This window comes from Sus scrofa, chromosome 1 (assembly GCF_000003025.6).
Source record: "Sus scrofa isolate TJ Tabasco breed Duroc chromosome 1, Sscrofa11.1, whole genome shotgun sequence".
In the NCBI taxonomy this organism is placed as follows: domain Eukaryota; kingdom Metazoa; phylum Chordata; class Mammalia; order Artiodactyla; family Suidae; genus Sus; species Sus scrofa.
In genome coordinates this window covers 236,164,597-236,183,617 of record NC_010443.5, presented here as the reverse complement: position 1 = coordinate 236,183,617, position 19,021 = coordinate 236,164,597, and the positions used below count along the sequence as shown (strand labels likewise).

The following is a 19,021-nucleotide window of genomic DNA, read 5'->3' as shown; positions in this document are numbered from 1 at the left end:
GGTCAGGGATCAAACCTGCATCCTCACGGACACTGTCGAGTTCTTCACCTGCTAAGCCACAACCGGAATTCTTAAATAAAATCTTTGATACCATTTTATATTTATATAAGAGTCATGTTTTTTAACTTTTAAAAAAATTTTACTTTATCAAACTCTATGAATATACCACACAGAAAATCCTTCTTTCTCTCCATCCTTAACCCAATTCAGAAAAGGCCAATAAAGTATATTTATTTTAGTTACTTATTTCTTTCAGGTCTCCTAAGTCACTAAATTTTCTAGGCCAAGACTAGAAAATTTAACACGTATTTTCATCTTAATTATCCCAAACAAGATTAGATGGGACAAAAACCCATAATCTTGAGGGGAGTGTAAAATCTAAGCTGAAAGAGTGTTTAGAGACAAGGGATGCTCAACTGTCAGGAAAAAAAATTATCTAGACAACTGTGATCACTTTAGAAGGAGAAGGCATCTTCCAGTGCCCTCCATGAGTCCTAAGTGACCTCATTAAGGACACAATTCACATTCAATAACCTAGGCAGAGCTGCATCAAATAACTTTAGGAGCCAGGGAGTTAACAGCAGTGAGATGTAATACAATATAAAATGAAGCACCGGGTATTGTGACAAATCGGTGAATACATGCTTCCTATAAAATCATCCAATTAAAAAAATTTTTTTTTGTTGTTTGTCTATTTGGGGCCGCACCCATGGCATACGGAGGTTCCCAGGTTAGGGGTCAAATTGGAGCTATAGCTGCCAGCCTACACCACAGCCACAGCAATGTGGGATCTGAGCTGCATCTTCGACCTAGACCACAGCTCACGGCAACAATGGATCCTTAACCTACTGAGCAAGGCCAGGGATCGAACCCTCATCCTTATGTATACTAGTCAGGTTCGTTAACCACCGAGCCACAATGGGAACTCCTCCAATTTTTTTTAAAAGTAAAACGAACTACTGCGTAGGCAAAAAAAAAAAAAAAAAAAAAAATCATTTGTACTGCATGTTTTATACCCCAATCTAAGGTCTGTTTTTTCTGTCAATAGAATCTGTGTGTTCCTAACCAACGTCAGCAGTTCTAACATCCCCAATCTCTAGGCACCCTACAATCTCAGTTGTCTACACCCCCACAGGAGGCTTGGCATTCCTACTCCTGCTGAGAAAAGAGAGCCAAGGATGGAATGTCCTGAAGTTCTGGATGCTCTCCAAACCCTGCAGGGACATCAGCAGTTTTGAGAGGGTAGCCTGGCCAAATGCACAAAGTAGCACAGCTTGGAATTTGAAATGGTTACAAGAATTTAACAGCCAGCCAGGGACCTGAGTAATGACTAGTTCATACTAGGCACTCACCAATCCTGTGACGTTCTCTGCATGCACATCACATTATATAGCAGCCAGCTGGAAGGTACATTTAAGCTGTTAAACTTAGGAGGAGTGGAAGAATGTGAGGGAAGGGAGGAAGAAATGGAATGTCAAGGAAATAGGGAAGAGACAGAACAAAAAAGGGATTAGTAGAACTGCAACTAATTAATGAAAGTGTGAATTTAGGGAAAGTTATTAACCACTTCATGCCTCAAATTTATTCTAAAATGAGAATAATTTTTTTTTTAAGAAACAGAACATAAATTAAGCAGATACAGAATAGAAGATGGCTTGATGAGGAATATGTCAGAGAGGGGTTTGGGGTAATTATGCATTCTAAACTAAGTATGTTGTTTCCATTAAGGGGTTGAGAAGAAGAGCTGTGAGAGGATTAAGTAATGTATGAAAATGTCTGCTACAGTACTTGACGCAAAGTAGTCAATCAATAAATGGTGATGTTTTAAAATTTTAATATACATGCCCACCAGATTGGTAAAAAAAATTTAAGTCTGATAATACTGTGTTCGAGAGAAAGTAGAACCACTGGGATACTTACATACTGTTGGTGGTATTAAACATTGGACAACCTCTTTGGAAAACAATTTGGCCCTAGCTAAAAAAGTTGATGAAACATTTACCCTATAACCCAGCTAGTTCATCTTACATCTATATTCTAGGGAAACTGTAATAATATGTCATATACAAAGATGTGTGCAGTAGCAATGATAATAACAGCAAAACTAGAAACCAACCAAATGGCTATTAATGGTAGAACAGTAAAGTAACTTGTAGTATGTTCATAAAATGGAAAGCCACAGGGAGTTCCCATCATGGCTCAGTGATTAATGAACCCGACTAGTAACCATGAGGTTGCAGGTTCAATCCCTGACCTTGCTCTGTTGGTTAAGGATCTGGTGTTGCCGTGAGCTGTGGTGTAGGTCACAGACACGGCTCGGATCTGGTGTGGCTGTGGCTGTGATGTAGGCTGGCAGCTGTAGCTCTGATTCGACCCCTAGCTTGGGAACCTCCATATGCTGTGGGTGTGGCCCTAAAAAGCAAAAAAAAAAAAAAGTAAATCCACAAAGTGGTGAAAATCAGTGAACTAAGTTTACATTATTAAATCTCAGGAATGCAATATTTAGGGAAAAGATGAATTGCGAAATAATATATACAGTATTATTCCACTTACATAAAGATCGTGGAAAACAATATCATTAGGGATAAATATATTCAAGGTAAACCTATAAAGAGAAACAAGGGAATGAGAAATACAAAATACAGGGTAGAGGTTAGGGAAAGGAAAGGGGATGGGATGGAAAAAGCATACTGAGAGATTCAAGCTACATTTGTGCTCATACTGCTACTCTTTACAACATACACCCTGATTATAAATTTTATATCTAGTCAACATACAATAATAACAAAAGAACTAAAAAAATTAAAGTGAACATACAAGTATATAATACTCTTCCTATCTTTCTCAGGACAGTAATTTTTAAATAACATTTATTAAGGTCACTAGACTAAAATTTTTTTATTTTTAGATAAATTTAACCTTACAGAAGGGTTGCAGAAATAGGGAATCTTCACATACCTTTCACTCACCTTCTTATGTTAACGCCTAACATAATCATAGACCAATTAAACTAAGAAATTAACCTTGGTATAACACTTTTAACTTAAGTTGTTGTTTTTGTTCCAGGACCTAACCCAGGATCCCATGCTGCATTTAGTTGTGTGTCTCCTTCAATCTGCAACTGTTACTCATTCTTTCCTTGCTTTTCATAATCTTGACAGTTTTAAATGGTACTGTTCACTTGTTTTGTAGAATGCGTCTCAATTTGAGTTTGATGTGCCCTTCCATTACATCCTATCAGGGGATCCATGTTGTCATACGCATTCCTGGTGACGTGAACCTGGAATGCTTGGCTACGATGGTCTGTCATCGCCACTGTAAACTTACAATTTTCCCTTTGTAATTACTAAAAATCTGGGGGGAAGATCATAACATTTTACAAAGAACATTAAAAAATAGTAGAGTCATAAATCAGTCATTGAAAAGAAGTCAAGAAATAACACCAGCCTCTGTAAAACTCGGTTATAGGAATTAAAGCTCTTTCATTTAGTCCATTGACATTTAAGGTGATAATTGATAGATGATTATTTATTGCCATTTTGAACCTCGTGTTCCAGTTGATTCTATGGTTCTCCATTCTTCCTTTCTTCCCTTCTTTTTTTTTTTTTTTTTTTGGTTGGATGGTCTCCTGTTATTATCTGCTTGAGTGTTTTGTTTTTTTTTCATTTTTTGCAAATGCAATATTTGGTTTTGGCTTGTGGTTGCCCTGTTTTTTAAGTATGCTACCCCTTTCCTATAATTGTGTGTTTTAGCCTGATGGTCCTGTAAGTTCAAACACTTCATTACTATATTAAAATTAAGAAGAGAAACATACAAACAAACAAACAAAAAGGGTTATTTATTTCCTAACATCCCTTGCCCACATTTTATGGTTTTGATGACTCTTTTTTATTTTTTTCTTTTTAATTTTATTTTGTTTGAAGCATGTTCATGATTAAATCTGTATGCTGGCTTATTTGAGTGACTGCTCTCTGATTGCGGTTTCCTCAGTCCTAGTTCTTCCTCTTCTTTTTTTTTTTTTTTCTTTTCTTTTTTCTTCCCTTTCCTTCCTTTCTTTTTGGTTTAGAGAAACCCTTTCAGTATTTCTTTTAACCTGGGTTTTGTGTTGCTGTATTCTTTTAGTTTTTGTTTGTTGGAAAACATTTTTATTTCCCCTTCTATTTTAAATGATATTCTTGCTGGATAGAGTATTCTAGGTTGCATATTTTTTCCTTTTAGCACTTTAAATATCTCTTGCCATTCCCTCCTGGCCTGTAGTGTTTCTGTAGAGAAATCAGCTGATAATCTTATGGGGGTTCCCTTGTAGGTAACAGTCTGTAAAGCTCTTTCATTTAGACATGAGAATATAAAGGTAGAAATAAGAGGCCCCACCTTGAGTTCACAATCTCCAAGCTGCCTAGACCTTGAAATAAATCATATAACGTGGAAATGAGGATGACTTTACTGAAATTTGGGGTTGAGGGTGGAGTACTGATCTACTGATCCATTAGCCTATAGGTTTTCAATTGGTGTTACACTGCAAAACAACTTCAAGTTCCCCCAGGTCATAGCTGTGATTCTGTGCCGCCAGCATCCTGTCCCTCCTCACACTTATATACAAAAACTGGCAAATTTACTATGTACAAAGTATTAGATAAAGTCTTTATATTTAGCTCAGTTTGAAAACTACTGAAACTAAAACACAATGCGGTCTAGCAATGGGGTATTTGTGATATGAGCTTAGCCAATGATTCTTGTACTAGAATATCACAGACCACATGCACACAAGTCATCACTGACTCTTAATGAACAAATCTGTCTTCCAGAGACTAGAGCTCTTGAATAATGAAGGAACAGACCCATGGCTAACTTGGATGCCTTTGAGAATGTGGAGGCAAGGACTCTCATATAGAAGCAGATGTGCCCATGATACACTGACTAAAATAAGAGCTACATTTCCCCAAACTGTCGTGTAAGATCACAAAAGCTTCCGGTATACTGAATTTAAAGTTCCTCTGAGTTAACTATTACATCCAGTGCATAAATCCCTGGTTACTTAGAAATCAGTGTTTCCCCCATCCTAATTCACACCACATGAATCTCAGCAAAGATAATAAAAGTTCTCTTTTTCTTCCTCCCCCCTGCCACCCCACAACAGAAGCACATATTATAATAATATCAGTAATAATAATAATAAAAAGAATCTGGATATGTATATATAAGACTGAATCACTTTTTTGTACAGCAGAAATTATCACAATCCTGCAATACTTCAATAATACTTAAAAAAAAAAACACAAAGCAAGTCTTATCCTGAAATATTTTAAATCAGAGCCTGAAAATTGCCAGTACTCCACGCTACGCCTCTTTTCTCAGTTACCCTATTATTTCAACCACGAATTCTTTCCGACAGTAAAACAATCTAGGAAAACCAAGATCATCTAAACTTAGTAACTTTAAAACTCCGGGAGGAATAGGAAGACATTGAAACATCTACTAGTCTATGATGCCATTTAGATGACTAGATCGCCTTCTGTTTCTTACATCTGATTCCCAGCTGCTGTGAATTTAACTAATTGCTTTTGTTGTGAAATTTTTTTTTTTTTTTTCTGTTTCCTCTAGATAGGTGAAAATGAAGAGTCTCAAAACCTTCATTTGCAACCTTCTTCTTCCGAAGGTGGTTCATGGACCTCTCGTAATCTTTCAATTAGCTTAGATTTGGTTTCAGGTGGTTTAAAGCAAAGAGCTGAAGATGGATATAAAACAAACTTCGAGCACAAAATGGAGCAGAAAAACCTACAAAATACTATTTTCTTAGCCACTGCTTCTATTTTCAAACTCATAGTCTTGCTCAGGAGTTATTTGCTCAGCCGATGAAGCAGATTTTGTAAAGCAACTATGTGTTACAAAACCCCTTCTTTTCTGCCCAGAGCTGTAAATCGCGTCTGGACAAATACTGGAGTCCACACAATCACCTTCTGGCACTTGTAGCTTTGCTGTCTCACAGAGAAAGTGCCTTATTAGGTAGTATAATACTGATGCTTTGGGATGGTTTATTTTCCCTTTCTTTTAGTCTATAAAACTGAGCCAAAGTTTACTAAGTTAGTCTTAACTCTTTGCACATGTACATAGTTTACAAATATCTGTTGAACGGAATCTTAGAAATCAAGTGCTGTATTTTTTTAAAACAAATTTTATTGTTTTAAAACTGGGGGCAAGAGTGAGATAATACAAAGAGCACCCAATGACTGGGGAGTTGGAAAACCTTTGTTCTCATCTCAGCTGGATTCCTAAAATGTTTGTAACTAAAGCAAAGGACACTTTCCGTCAGTTTTCTAGCTTTTCTCATCTATAATAAAGAGTAATACCTGTCATTTCCCTTTGTCACCCTCCTCCTTCCAAAAAAAACCTAATGTAAAGCAGGAGTTTTCCAACGGTGTTATGTAGAGCAAGGTTTCAGAACCCTGTTCTGAAGTGGATTGAGGGCTGAGGGGACAAAGAGGAGGAAAAAGGTACTTCCTTTCCTTCAACTTGAATAACTCTGATTTTATCCAGGCTTTCCCGATATTCTATATTGAAAAAGTAATTTCTCCTGCTAAAAACAAAGTTGGAAGATCAGCTGGTGCTTCTGGGATAAGTGCTTAATTAAGTTAAAATGTACATTTGTAGATGGAACTCAGCGTCCAGCTAGGCCAGGTGCAGTTCAAAGTCCTTAAATAGCCTCTTTCATCATGCCTAAGATTGGCTGGCCTTGGCACAAATTCCCAACAAAAGCTGAAACTACTGGGAGCCACGGAGATATCTCACCTCCTTGCCTTGATCTTTTCTATTCCCACAGTTACCCCATAGTTCACTAAGACACTTAATCTTTTCCCTTGTGTTCATGACAATTAATTTTCCTGGTTTGCCTCTTCCCGCCTTTTTGACAGATTTGCAGTGTGATGTAGCAGAATTACGCTGACCTAACTCAAAACCCTGGAGCCAACACTATCAAATGTATGACCTTGGGCTAATGAGGTAATCACTCTGAACTTCTTATCTCTCATGTCAAGATAATCACTTTAGCTGCATTGCAAAGATTATATAAAATACATCGAGCATTTTTTTTTTTTACAGTGCCTTGCACATGATAGGTTCTCTCCTCCTGAAGCATATTTCTTTTCCTTGTTTTCTGTGTGTGCTTTCCCTGAGTTATGACATCATATCCTCTCATTGCACCTCTAGTCCTGGCTCCTAAAACTATCTCTAGGAGTTCCTGTTGTGGCTCAGCAGAAATGAGTCCAACTAGTATCCATAAGGATATGGGTTTGATCCTTGGCCTTGCTCAGTGGGTTAAGGATCCTGCATTGCTGTGAGCTGAGGCATAGGCCAGCAGCTGCAGCTCCAATTCGACCCATAGCCTAAGAACTTCCATATGCCGCAGGTATGGCCATAAAAAGACAAAAAATAAAATATAATAAAACAATCTCTGGTACCAAACATAATCTGTTGGACATTTTCTCTTAGGTACTCACTAGCACCTCAAGATAAACATGTTTGAAAATCATATTTCTTACCTTCCCTGGTTTTTTAAATGTTTGTTTGTTTTTGATAGTACCCATGGCATGGGGAAGTTCCTAGGTCAGTGGACCTGAGCCACTGCAGTGAAAACATCAGATCCTGAACCTGCTGGGAACTCCTTATCTTCCCTGATTTTAAGCATATCTGCTCCTCTGCCTTATTATCCTGAAACTCATTCATAAAATTTAAGAATCACCTTCTGTTCCTCCTCTGATCACCTGTCATGTTCTATATCTTCCATTTGGGGGTCTTCTGTAGCTACTACCTCCTTTCTAATCCCACTAATATCTCGGATTCTTTATACTTTCCTCCTGGAGTCAATAGCTTGTTATTTGCTTCCAACTTTTATAAACTATCCACTGCTTCCCTAGAGCAGAACACTGATCATGACATCTGCCTGACCAGCTGAAACACCCTCAATAGCTTCCTATGGGTTACTAAATGAAGTTTAGCTATATTGTTAGCCACACATTCAAGAGGCTCTAATTTGAACTCAAATTGTTATTTCATCTTTCTCTTCCACTATTTACCTTTATTCAAACTGGCCTCTGTACTTTTCCCTTTATATAGCCCATGGTTTCCTGCATTTATGCCGCTGCTCACACTGTTCCTTCCAAGGGTAACACCCTGCTCTATATCAGTCAAGACCCTGCAAAGGTTATCTTACAAAAGGCCAGCTCAAATCCCATGAGCCTCTCAATGAAATTTCTCTGCTTCTTCATTCCAGAAATAATTTTTCTTCCATTTCAATTCCCATTCCACTTGGTTGATACTATTTCCCTTAAACTAATCATTTTTTCTTATGTTATAATCATTTTCTGAATTTCATCTCCTCTATCAGATTGGTAAGTGCGAAAATGTCTAATTACCGTGTCCTCCAAAGCCCTAGCCCAAAGCCTGGCTTCTAAGTAGGAGATTGGTAAAAATAAAATAAAATAAAAATAAACATTGAATTAAAAAAAAATGAAGACCAGTAGTAGGTGAGTTCTTTAAGAATATCTAACCAAGAAAAATGTTTCTGAAGAATACATGTTACAAGATGTCTCCTGGATGTGAGAGCAATCTGGCTGTGACATATGTCACCCCATTGATTGCCAGGGTTGATTTGGCTGATTTGGCTGGCTAGGCCAGTGTCCCCTTCCTCCTCCCTCCACTCCAGGCATATCCCTCCTGAAGCTGTGTGCTTGGTTGAAGAGGACAACCATCTCTGATAGAGGAGGGCCATTCTTCTGTCAAGGGTATACAAGTAACTGCACTCCTGTGCAAGAACCTCCAAACAAGCTCACAAGATGTCTCCTGCTGATAACTTCATCAACACAACTGCTATAAAGAATAAAAACACTTTATCTGATGGTGTTTAAAATCAGTCCTAGGATCTGTACATCTCTCAGTTAAAGCCAATCCAAAGACATATTCCCCTTAGCTGTTCTATTTCATTAGATACAAATGTGGTAGCCATAAAGTGGGGAGCATCGGTGACAAACATAATCCAAAATCCTAAACCGATGGGAATTTTCTGGACCCTATTCGCAGACCACTTCTCTGCTAGTGGTCTATGCTCCACTACTCTACTTCACAGCAGAAGACAGAACATTTCTAATGCTTCCATGTCAACAAGCTGCGGGAGTTTAAGTCACACTAATAAGAGGCTCCCTGATCCTATATGTCCCCAGGAAACTCTGGGCTTCAGACTAAACTGGGAGCACCCCTGGATCACAGTGCCAACTAGAGTTTTCAAGTGGTTTTTTCATGTTATATGGGGCTTTACCAGGTCTAAGGAGAGTCGTAGAGGGATCAGGCTCAACTAAATTAAACTAAGTCCAAGTGAGAAGAATCACATTGCCTTCCACTCCCACCAGGAATGTCCAGGCTGGGAGCCATCTTGGATCTTGCATAGCCTCTCTCATTCTGAAAATTACGAAATTTAACAATTGGAAAAGCACTGGGAGATATCTGGTCCATCCTCCCATCCAGAGCAGGGTTCAGCAATCCTGGCCACCTTGTCTAAATACTTCCAATGAAGAACAAATCACTGTCTCTCAAGACAGCCTCTACATTGTCAGACAGCTCTATCTATGTAAGTTCCTTTATTCGTTACATTTCTCCTGACTCCTATAAGCTCTGGAGGCAAGCAAGTACCAACAGCAGGGCCTGCCTAAACTCCATCTTTATCTTTTCTCAGCTGGTGAGTAGAGATGAACAAGCACCCAGCCCTTGAGTGTGCTACTTTATATATTACCCTCCATCCATTATCACCTTCCATCGTGCAGTAATGTGGTCAACTACATTAGGTGCTATACCCCAGAGTCCCAAGCCCTAAAATCTGGCTGGTCCACCTACTACATGAGCAGTAGCCAATAAAATGAATTACGAGCACCGTAGAGGTTTCTCAGCACAGATCCAAGACATATTAGCTTTGCCGCTTGCCTTTATTCTTAAATGCACTCCACTCCAATCTTATTCAACCTCAAATCCTTTTAGAGATTTTCTTTATTTTAATCCCTTAGAGATCTCCAATAACCTTACAGATATTCACTCCGCATATTTCAGTTTCAGTCCAATAAATCCAAGTCACGTGCTAACCCAACTGGTTGGGCCTATCCAGACAAATGTCTAACACAAGAGTAACAATTTTACTCACTGAAGTTCTGACAAGACATTGAGCTGGTGTGTACAATTATCTATTCTTATAGTCTTCTTCAGCAACTCCTGTTAACAGAGAATCTTTACACTCCTTGAATTTCAGTAACTTCTGATAGACTTCTGAGTTAAGCTTAGTGGTCAATTAAATGGTTGATTTCAGGAAGCTGTGTGGTAGTGGATAAGGAAGCTACAGGATACGAAAAGGCATATATAGTAGAATTTGGGAACCAGATTTTAAATATATTCGCCCACGCCCTTGAAAGAAAGTTAACAAGAATTCAACATTAATGAATGTTTAACCATCTATGGAAATATTCCCTGAAGTAATCTGCTTAAGAGATGATTTACAAATGTGCTAAGATTAAAGTACAGCCTAAATAAATCTCAGCATGGGGCTTAGGTCCCTCTCTAAAAAAGGAGGCAGGAAATTAAAATAGAACTAATCTAGGAGAAGCTCTACTCATTAAAACTATTATGCTGGTCATGACAGAGTGAAGGAATGACAGGTTTTAGAACAGAAAATACGGAAACATTTATCACTGCTTCAACCACTGCCTGGGGAAGTTTCTCTGAGTATAATGCCTATCAGAGTAACTTGGAAAGAAATATCACTAGAACAGTTTATTAGACTACCAGAAAAGCATATCAGAATGAAAATACCACTAAGAAACTTTTACTTCTCTGTGTTGTAATTCTGGGATCTCTAATTTGGTTACCTGAGTAGAGCTGGCCACTAGAAGGCAATGCCCTGTATATTATAAGATTTCACGTGGTACAACTTCTAAATTACTGTTTTGTTGGTAAATTATTCTTTCCAGAAAGAAAAGATTGAATTGGTCCCTGGAACCTGGTTACTCCTAGGACAAGCTGTAAACTGAATTTCCAAATTTGTAAACTGTGGAGATGACCACACTAGCATATAGATTTGAAAGGCCCCAACTTAGCAGGTTGTTGTCTCAGCCTCACTCTCTTACTTCTTCACAACAATGCAGTGTTTTGTAAAACTCAACGATTAGAGATTCCTGAGTTCTCAACTCTGTTAAGACTACTCTTGAGTCTCGGTCTTCTCACGGAACATAAGAAGGCTGGACAAGACAATTTCTACTGACCCTTCGAGTCTTAAGAATTATTCCATGACTCTAAAAAATTACTAGAGTTGACAAGATTTCAGTAAGGTGCCTAGTTTCCAAATAAATTTACAATGAAATAGCATTTCTAGATACTTAAGTGGTTGGAAAAAAATGGAAAAAGCTTTTAAAATAGCAACAAAATTAAAAAAATCTAGGAATACGTCTAACAACAAATGTATAGATCTATACGAAAAGCCACAAAATTTGAGGGCCACACGAGACCTTAATTAATAGAGAAATATCATGTTCCTGAATAGGAGACTCAACATTGCAAATATATATAATCCACAAATTTAATGTTTTCAAAAGCAGAAATTTTTGGACTTGAATAATAATTAAAAAATGTATCTATAGGAGATCCTATTGTGGCTCAGTGGTAATGAACACGGCTAGGATCCATGAGGATCTGGATTTGATCCCTGGCCCCAGTCAGTGGGTTAAGGATCCGGCATTACCATGAGCTGTGGTGTATGTCACAGATGAGGCTCAGATGTGGCATTGCTATGGCTATGGCATAGGTTGGCAGCTGTAGTTCCAATTTGACCCCTGGCTTGGGAACTTCCACATGCCGCAAATTCGGCCCTAAAAAAAAAAAAAAAGTATCTGTAAAAAGGCCACTTATTCACTACCTTTTCCAATCAGAGTTTCTCAGAGGAGGTAGAATTTCATTATTTCTTTAAATAAAAGGAAACACTTGCATACTTTCTGAGGGCAAAAAACCCCCAAGTGACATTGCTTTACTACATCATCCAGCCAGGGGTGTGTGTGTGTGTGTATAAATAATTGTAAACCTGGAATTTTCAAATTTAATATTTAATACTTATGTAATATTTGTGTAAAGTTGCTCATCTTTCATGAGCAACCTTGCATAAATCTGAACTGGGTGCTCTGTGAAGCTAGTGTGCAGTAGTCACTAAGATAGTGAGTGAGCCTAGCTAACTGCCTAGAATTTGCATCTCAAAGGTTTTTTTTTTCTTTTTTTGGTTGACTTGCTATCATTTATGTAGTACGTTTCATTTAAGACCCAAAGGTTACTAACCTTTTCAATTACATTTTATTTCAAATTAATTTATTTTTATTCAATTACATTTTATTCTATGGGAAGAATTACTTACCATAATGATAGTCACAAATTTAGTGACACCTGTCATTCCCACTCATTAATGGCACACACACACACACACACACACACACACACACACACACAATGGTTGGTTGACCATAAGGCTCAGAAGAGGCAGGGGAGAGCATGACAAGTTCAAAGTGGGAACAAAAGTGGCTAGGGATGAATGATCAAAGATCAGGAAGAAAATATAGCCTGGGGGATACAAAAGGAGACTGCAGAAATTTGAAATTTAAATGAAGTGAATAAGGCTATAGAGAGGTTCTTAAATTCATTTAATAAGTGTGTCAACTATTACACTAGTGCTAAGGAATGTGGAAAAGGATCAGACACTATCCTTATCACTGCCTTGAAGAAATTAACTGTCCATCAGGGGAGACATACAAGAAAAAATTTACTATACAAGGTATAGTAGTATGATAGAGATAAAGGATAGGGTATTGTAGAAGTGCAAAAGTGTAGCATCTCAACCAGATTGTAGGAGTTCCCATTGTGGCTCAGTGGTTTAAGAATCCGACTAGTATCCATGAGGATGTGGGTCTATCCCTGGCCTCACTCAGTGGATTAAGAATCAGTGTTGCCATGAGCTGTGGTATAGGTCGCAGACTCAGCCTGGATCTGACATTGCTGTGGCTATGGTGTAGGCTGGCAGCTGCAGCTCCGACTCAACCCCTAGCCTGGGAACTTCCATATGTTGTGGGTGTTGCACTAAAAAGATATAAACAACCCCCCCCAAAAAAAAAAACCAACCCAGATTGCATGTTAACATTTCTTGGAGCAGATCCTGAGCTGAGTCTTCAAGCATAAATGTTATTTAGCTTAGTGAACATGGCACATAGAGTTTTCTAGGCAGGGGTGAGAAACAACATGTGAAATGGCATGGAGTGAAGTACACTGCAGTCATGCTATTGAATTCTTTAAAAAGTAAGTTAAGATGATCACACTTATGATTTAGAAAGATACAATATCAGCATAGAATCTAGCTTGTTTGATGGCCAAGAAATGAATTAAGACGCTATTTGTAATCCAGAGGAAAAACAGTGAAGAGATTAATTAAGGCACTGTCAATGGACATGGAGACAAGGGGCTGATAATTTATATACGATGTAAAAACCAACAAAATGGGAATTCCTGTTGTGGCACAGTGGGTTACGAATCCAACTTCAGTGGCTTGGGTTACTACAGAGGTGCAGATTCAATCCCTGGTCTGGCACAGTGGGTTAAAGGATCTGGTGTTGTCTGTTAACTAACAGCACTCCCATGAATATTCTCAGATAAATATATTTAGTCAAATCTTATTCTGTCCAGCCTGTCTTTTAAAGGTGATTTTTCTGGACAGCTTTGCTTTGGTTTGTGTTGATGTTAAATTTTAATTCTCAGTCATAAATCTAATTTCCCTTATTTTAAGATCTTCAAGGTGAGGGCAGAGGAACAACTCACCTCTCAGTCACCATCTATTTCCTACAAACTCCAGGGGAAAGATGAAGAGGACAGTGGGCTAGAGAGGGAAATGGACAGGATCCCAACAACATGTGGTTCACACAGAGAAGATTCTTAAAGGCAATTAACCACAGGCTGAATACATAAAATTTCATAATTTAAACAAATCAAGTCCTGACATATTTTTACCACCAAACTATCTGAAGACAAATACTGAAAAGCATCCTTGGGACAGTCATTTAGCCAGAATCCTTTTCAGAAGACATCTTACTTAGACTGCATCTGCCATTTACTGAATACCCATAATGTCTCAGGAACTATGGGAAAAGTGAAAATTACAAACACATAATACCCACTCTTAAAGAGTTCATTATTTGGAAGGCCAAATAAATAAGGAATTACAAAACAGTGGGATAAGGGGGATAATAGAAGTAGCTTCAGTTGGTGCACAGAAGAAATAGTAATCACTTCTGTTTGGGGAAAGGCAAGGTGTTCAGGATAGTAAAGAATTATGTCACAAAAGACACAACTTCTGTGTGCTCATTGTTACTAATGTTAAACTTGGCAATTGACTTATCGGAAAGATCTAACTGAATGGGTACCTGCAACACAGCAGAAGGATCTAAACCATAACTTCTAACCCTGGCTAGTGAACATCTCAACTGCTCTAGCTATTTCTAAAATACAGAAAAAGTCTGATCTGACCCCTAGCCTGGGGACTTTCATATGCCACAGGTGCAGTCGTAAAAAGCAAAAAACAATCAAACAAACAAAAAACAAAAGAAAAAAAAACCAAAAACCAAAAAAAAAAAACCCAAACCATTTAAATTCACTTTTTCATTTATTAAAAACAATAGAAACAACAGTGGTCACAGAGGATCATTTTAAGGAGTAAAGGGTACTGTGATGTCAAAACCACAGTGAAAAGATACAACAACAGCACAAATAATGAGAATCCATGACTGAATACTATTTTCTTGGTTTTCTAATTTAATCTTTTAGTCTAAAATGTTCACTTAAGACCAACCATATGCATTTGGCAATTTATATATGTATATAAAATAATCATGTTGTACACCTTAAACACCGTTATATGTCAATTATGTTTCAAGAAAGCTAGGAACAACAACAACAACAAAGAGCCAATCAGGTACATGGGATAGTGAAATACAGAAATGGATAACTGTGAATGGGGAAGAGAACTGGGTCTAATGGTACAAACAGATATTATGCAAGCATGTTTATTTGAGATTCTTTTTGTTTCCTGAGATAAGACTGTGTTGCTATAAATTTTCCTCTCAGAACTTCTTTTGCTGTGTTCCATAGGTTTTGGTTTAATAATCTTTCTCTATGTACTCTAAAATTTGTTCTGCCTTAGATTGAGACAGAGTATCAGGCCTTACCTCAACTGAACTGTTCTGCCCCAAGCTCAGAATAGGTTTTACTGAACAATGCTTTGGCATTATGCCAAGAGCTTGCATTAAAAAACATTAAAGGAAAATAGTTTCAGGCCTAAAAATGTGTTTAGGGAAATATCATGGACTTTCACAAAGGCAAAGAGAGCAAGATAAAGATGGGCCTAGATCTGCCTGGATATCTCAAGATCTGAACCAAAAAGGATGTCTGTAAAGGCCAAAATGTGCTGATACCATCATGAGATTAAGAAAAGATTATGAAGAAGGCCACAAAGAGTGAAATTCCCTATGGAAGAATAAAGAGTCTAATCAAATGCCACTACCAAAAGGATTTTCCTTCATAAACTCAAGCATAGATCCAGATGGCCACCAATGCAGACATTAATGGCAATATTTGGGTAAATGTATATAATTATTTTGCATATACACTGAGTTTACATAAGTTTAAAAAAGGTTCAAACTACACAAGGTTTCATTTTTAATAACCCTCCCTTCTCAATCTTAGGATAATTCTCTTTTATGTAACTTTCACATTTCTCTATTTAGCTAAAATCCATCTATCCATCCTTCGAAGCTCAGTTTTTAAAATTACTGCAACATATGTAGTTCAAGTGGAAGTGACTTTGTTTTACTAAACCAAAACCAACCTCTTCTCCTCCTCAGATGCACACACTCTTTGGAAGTTCCATAGCTCTTTTATTGTTTTTCAAATTCTTTAAAAGCATGTCTACAAGAACTGCAACATAACATTTTCCCTCTGGTGAAGAGAACCCTCCCATGAAAAATCAATAGTCATTTGATTGGAATTATATGGTGAGTTTAGATCCAGACCTTGGTAGAATGTCCAAACTGTCTTCAAAATAGCCACAGCAGAAACTGATATTAATATCACAAATTGTTAAACTAAGGTACAAAGTGTATGGTCTGGGATTAATGAAATTAGTTATTGATTTAAATCTTTACAGGAAGAGAAACAAATTCATTAAGACCTTTTTGATTAACTTAAGCTCAAAAGGAAAAAGATGTCAGAAGGAATATTCACATCATGATTTTATATAATGTCAATAAACCAAAAAAATTCAATTAGCCTGGTGAAAGTCTCTGTTAGACCTTTCCTATTTCCCCTTGAAACACTTTCTCACCTTTAGGTTTTGCTAGATACTTCTACCATGGTTATCACCATATCCTTTGGCTTTCTGCCTTCGATACCATCGAAATTAAAGCACTCACCTGTCTGCCTCAAGTCTTTAGGTAGAACATCCCTCTCATTTCCCTCTAAAGAGAACACTGAAACATTACTCTCAAACGTGAATTAATAGTCAGTGGTTATAACCAAAGACTTTCTATAGTAATTTAAAGTTCAACTTTATAATTTTTTTCCTCTCACCTTTGCAGCAAAAATTGTTTCAAGCCAGGTCAGAAGGAAGTCAAGTTTGTGTCCTACACTAAGTTGCTTGGAAATCCAAAATTGTAGGGAGTTTTTTGGTGAGCTTCAGTTCAATCCTATGAATGCTCTGAGGGTACAAGTTGTCAATTTCCTGGCTTTGGGGGTTGAACATGGTACAGTGTAATACTACATAAAAATTACCATTGACTGCTGAATTTTTTATATCTCAGCAGATATGAGCTGAGCACTTACCTGAAATAAAAGGTTTTATGTATTTCATCTCAGAGAAACACCACCTAAGAATAAAACAAAAACTCCTTGTCAGCCCAGGCCCTGCTGATATAATACCTACAGTTTATCAAAATTTACTGCATGCTGGACACTTTACTACATGATTTATATAGATCATCTTGTTTAATTTTCACAAAAATCTGGGCCTAAAAGGAGGGTATCATTCTTTTTTACACATAAGAAATACGAAGCTTAAGAAGCCTAAGTGACTTGCTCAAGGTCATATAGAGAGTGGTGGAGTCACAGTGACAGAGAATTGAATCCCTGATTGCTTGACTCCTCTTGATCATGATTCTATATCATCTCTCTTACAGACATGGACACAGAGGAAGAAGTGATTGTCAAGTGGGTATCTATGGCAGTAACTAAAAACTGTGGCCAAACACCAAGATTCAGAAGAAGCATAATTTAAACCCTTAAATACCTGATGCTTCCCTTTGGTAGATCTGGTACTGAGCTCAGGACAAAATCCACTATTCTACTATGTCATCACATTTCAGCATCCCTTATTTCTTTACTTTTGACCCAGAATGTCTCAAGATTATCTGTCCCTAAAGTATGGTCCATGGATCAACTGTTTCAAAGACATGAGAAGTCCTTGTGGAAAATACAGACAACTGTTTCCCCCCATAGTCTTGGAGGAGAAGAGCTAGGGTCATGAAAAGCTAACCTCCAAGGCAGACTGCTGTTAAGAAAAAGGACAGACCCTTGTGAGAAGACATAGGGTCAAAACATAGTTTTGTAACTGGAAAAGATTTTGGAAGTTGTCTGTTTCAATGTTTTTAATCAGTGTCCCATGAAGCCTTAGAAGTTCTAAAATGAGAAATGAGAAAAAGGAATTGGCAGTCAGAGCTTAAAGTCCTAAAAAAGCAACTGCAGAAACCCCACTGGTATGTACTTCGTAAGCTGGATTGTTGTGTAAGATTTTGTCTGAATAAATGGCTTTGCTGATTTAAAATAACAAAACTCTGGCTGCACAAAGGGAGTTCTAAAAAAATTTTGAGGCCCAGTATGCATCCCAGACCAATTAGATCAAAATTATGCAAGCTGGTTCTAGGCATCAGCATTTTTCAGTATCAAGTGATTTTAATGTAGAGTCAGAGCTGGGAGCCACTGCAACAATCTGATCTGTGCTTCCTCATTTGAGATAAAAGGAGACTAAGACCCAAAGAATTCAAAGGAGATCAGGACTAGAACGAGTATCTCTTTTTTTGCGGGGGGGGGGGGGGGGGGCACACCTGTGGCATGTAGAGCTTCCCAGGCTAGGGGTCAAATCAGAGCTGCAGCGGCTGGCCTACACCACAGCCACAGCTATGCCAGCTCTGAGCTGAGTCTGTTGCCTATACCACAGCTCACGGCAACACTAGATCTTTTAACCCACTGGGCAAGGCCAGGGATTGAACCTGTGTCCTCATGGATACCAGTCAGATTGTTTCTGCTGAGACACAAAGGGAACTCCTTGAACCAGTATCATTTGACTACTAGCTCATTATGCTATATTGTTCTCTCTCCATAATCCAGAATGAACCAACTTCTTCTTTAAGGTAGAAAGCACATGAATCAAATTATTACATAACATCACATTTTCAGAGCTCTCTGAACTTTTAGTACTTCATATATATTCTCTCTTTAGAATACAGGGGAAGTAGGTAGAGCAAAACATATGTTTTAGAGATGAGGAAATCAAAGGTCAATTAAGTTAGCTCTCAGTGGCTTAAAGACCAGAATTTAAATCTTTATATTCTAACTTCTGGATTAAGTAAATTAAATTTGGCAAGTGTTTATTGAGTGCCTAGTATGTGTTAGCCAAGACAAGGTCAAAGATGCAAAAATAAGATATCATCCGTCCCTCAATTAGTGTCTTCTCGGAAAGAAACAACTAAAATACTGTACTGTCTGGTTTATCCTGCGAAACAGCAATAACCGAAAACCTTCCCTGATTGGCCCTGATGACAAAGTCCAATTCTCTTCAAATTCAGTCTGTGGTTTATAATTTATTCTTGACTGTGGCTACTATGGAACACAAGGGATCTGAATATAGCTACTGTATCTC

At 37.8% G+C, this 19,021-nt stretch overlaps 1 protein-coding gene across 1 annotated transcript in view; it reads right to left on the bottom strand.

Annotated features, from left to right (window-relative positions):
* Positions 1-19,021, bottom strand: part of LOC100156421 (phospholipid-transporting ATPase FetA-like) — a 99,002-nt gene that overhangs the window by 73,732 nt on the left and 6,249 nt on the right. The window contains exon 2 of the mRNA XM_005660209.2: positions 16,930-16,973. Coding sequence (XP_005660266.1) covers positions 16,930-16,957 — 28 coding nt within the window. The 5' untranslated portion in view covers positions 16,958-16,973. The remainder of the gene's footprint in view (positions 1-16,929; positions 16,974-19,021) is intronic.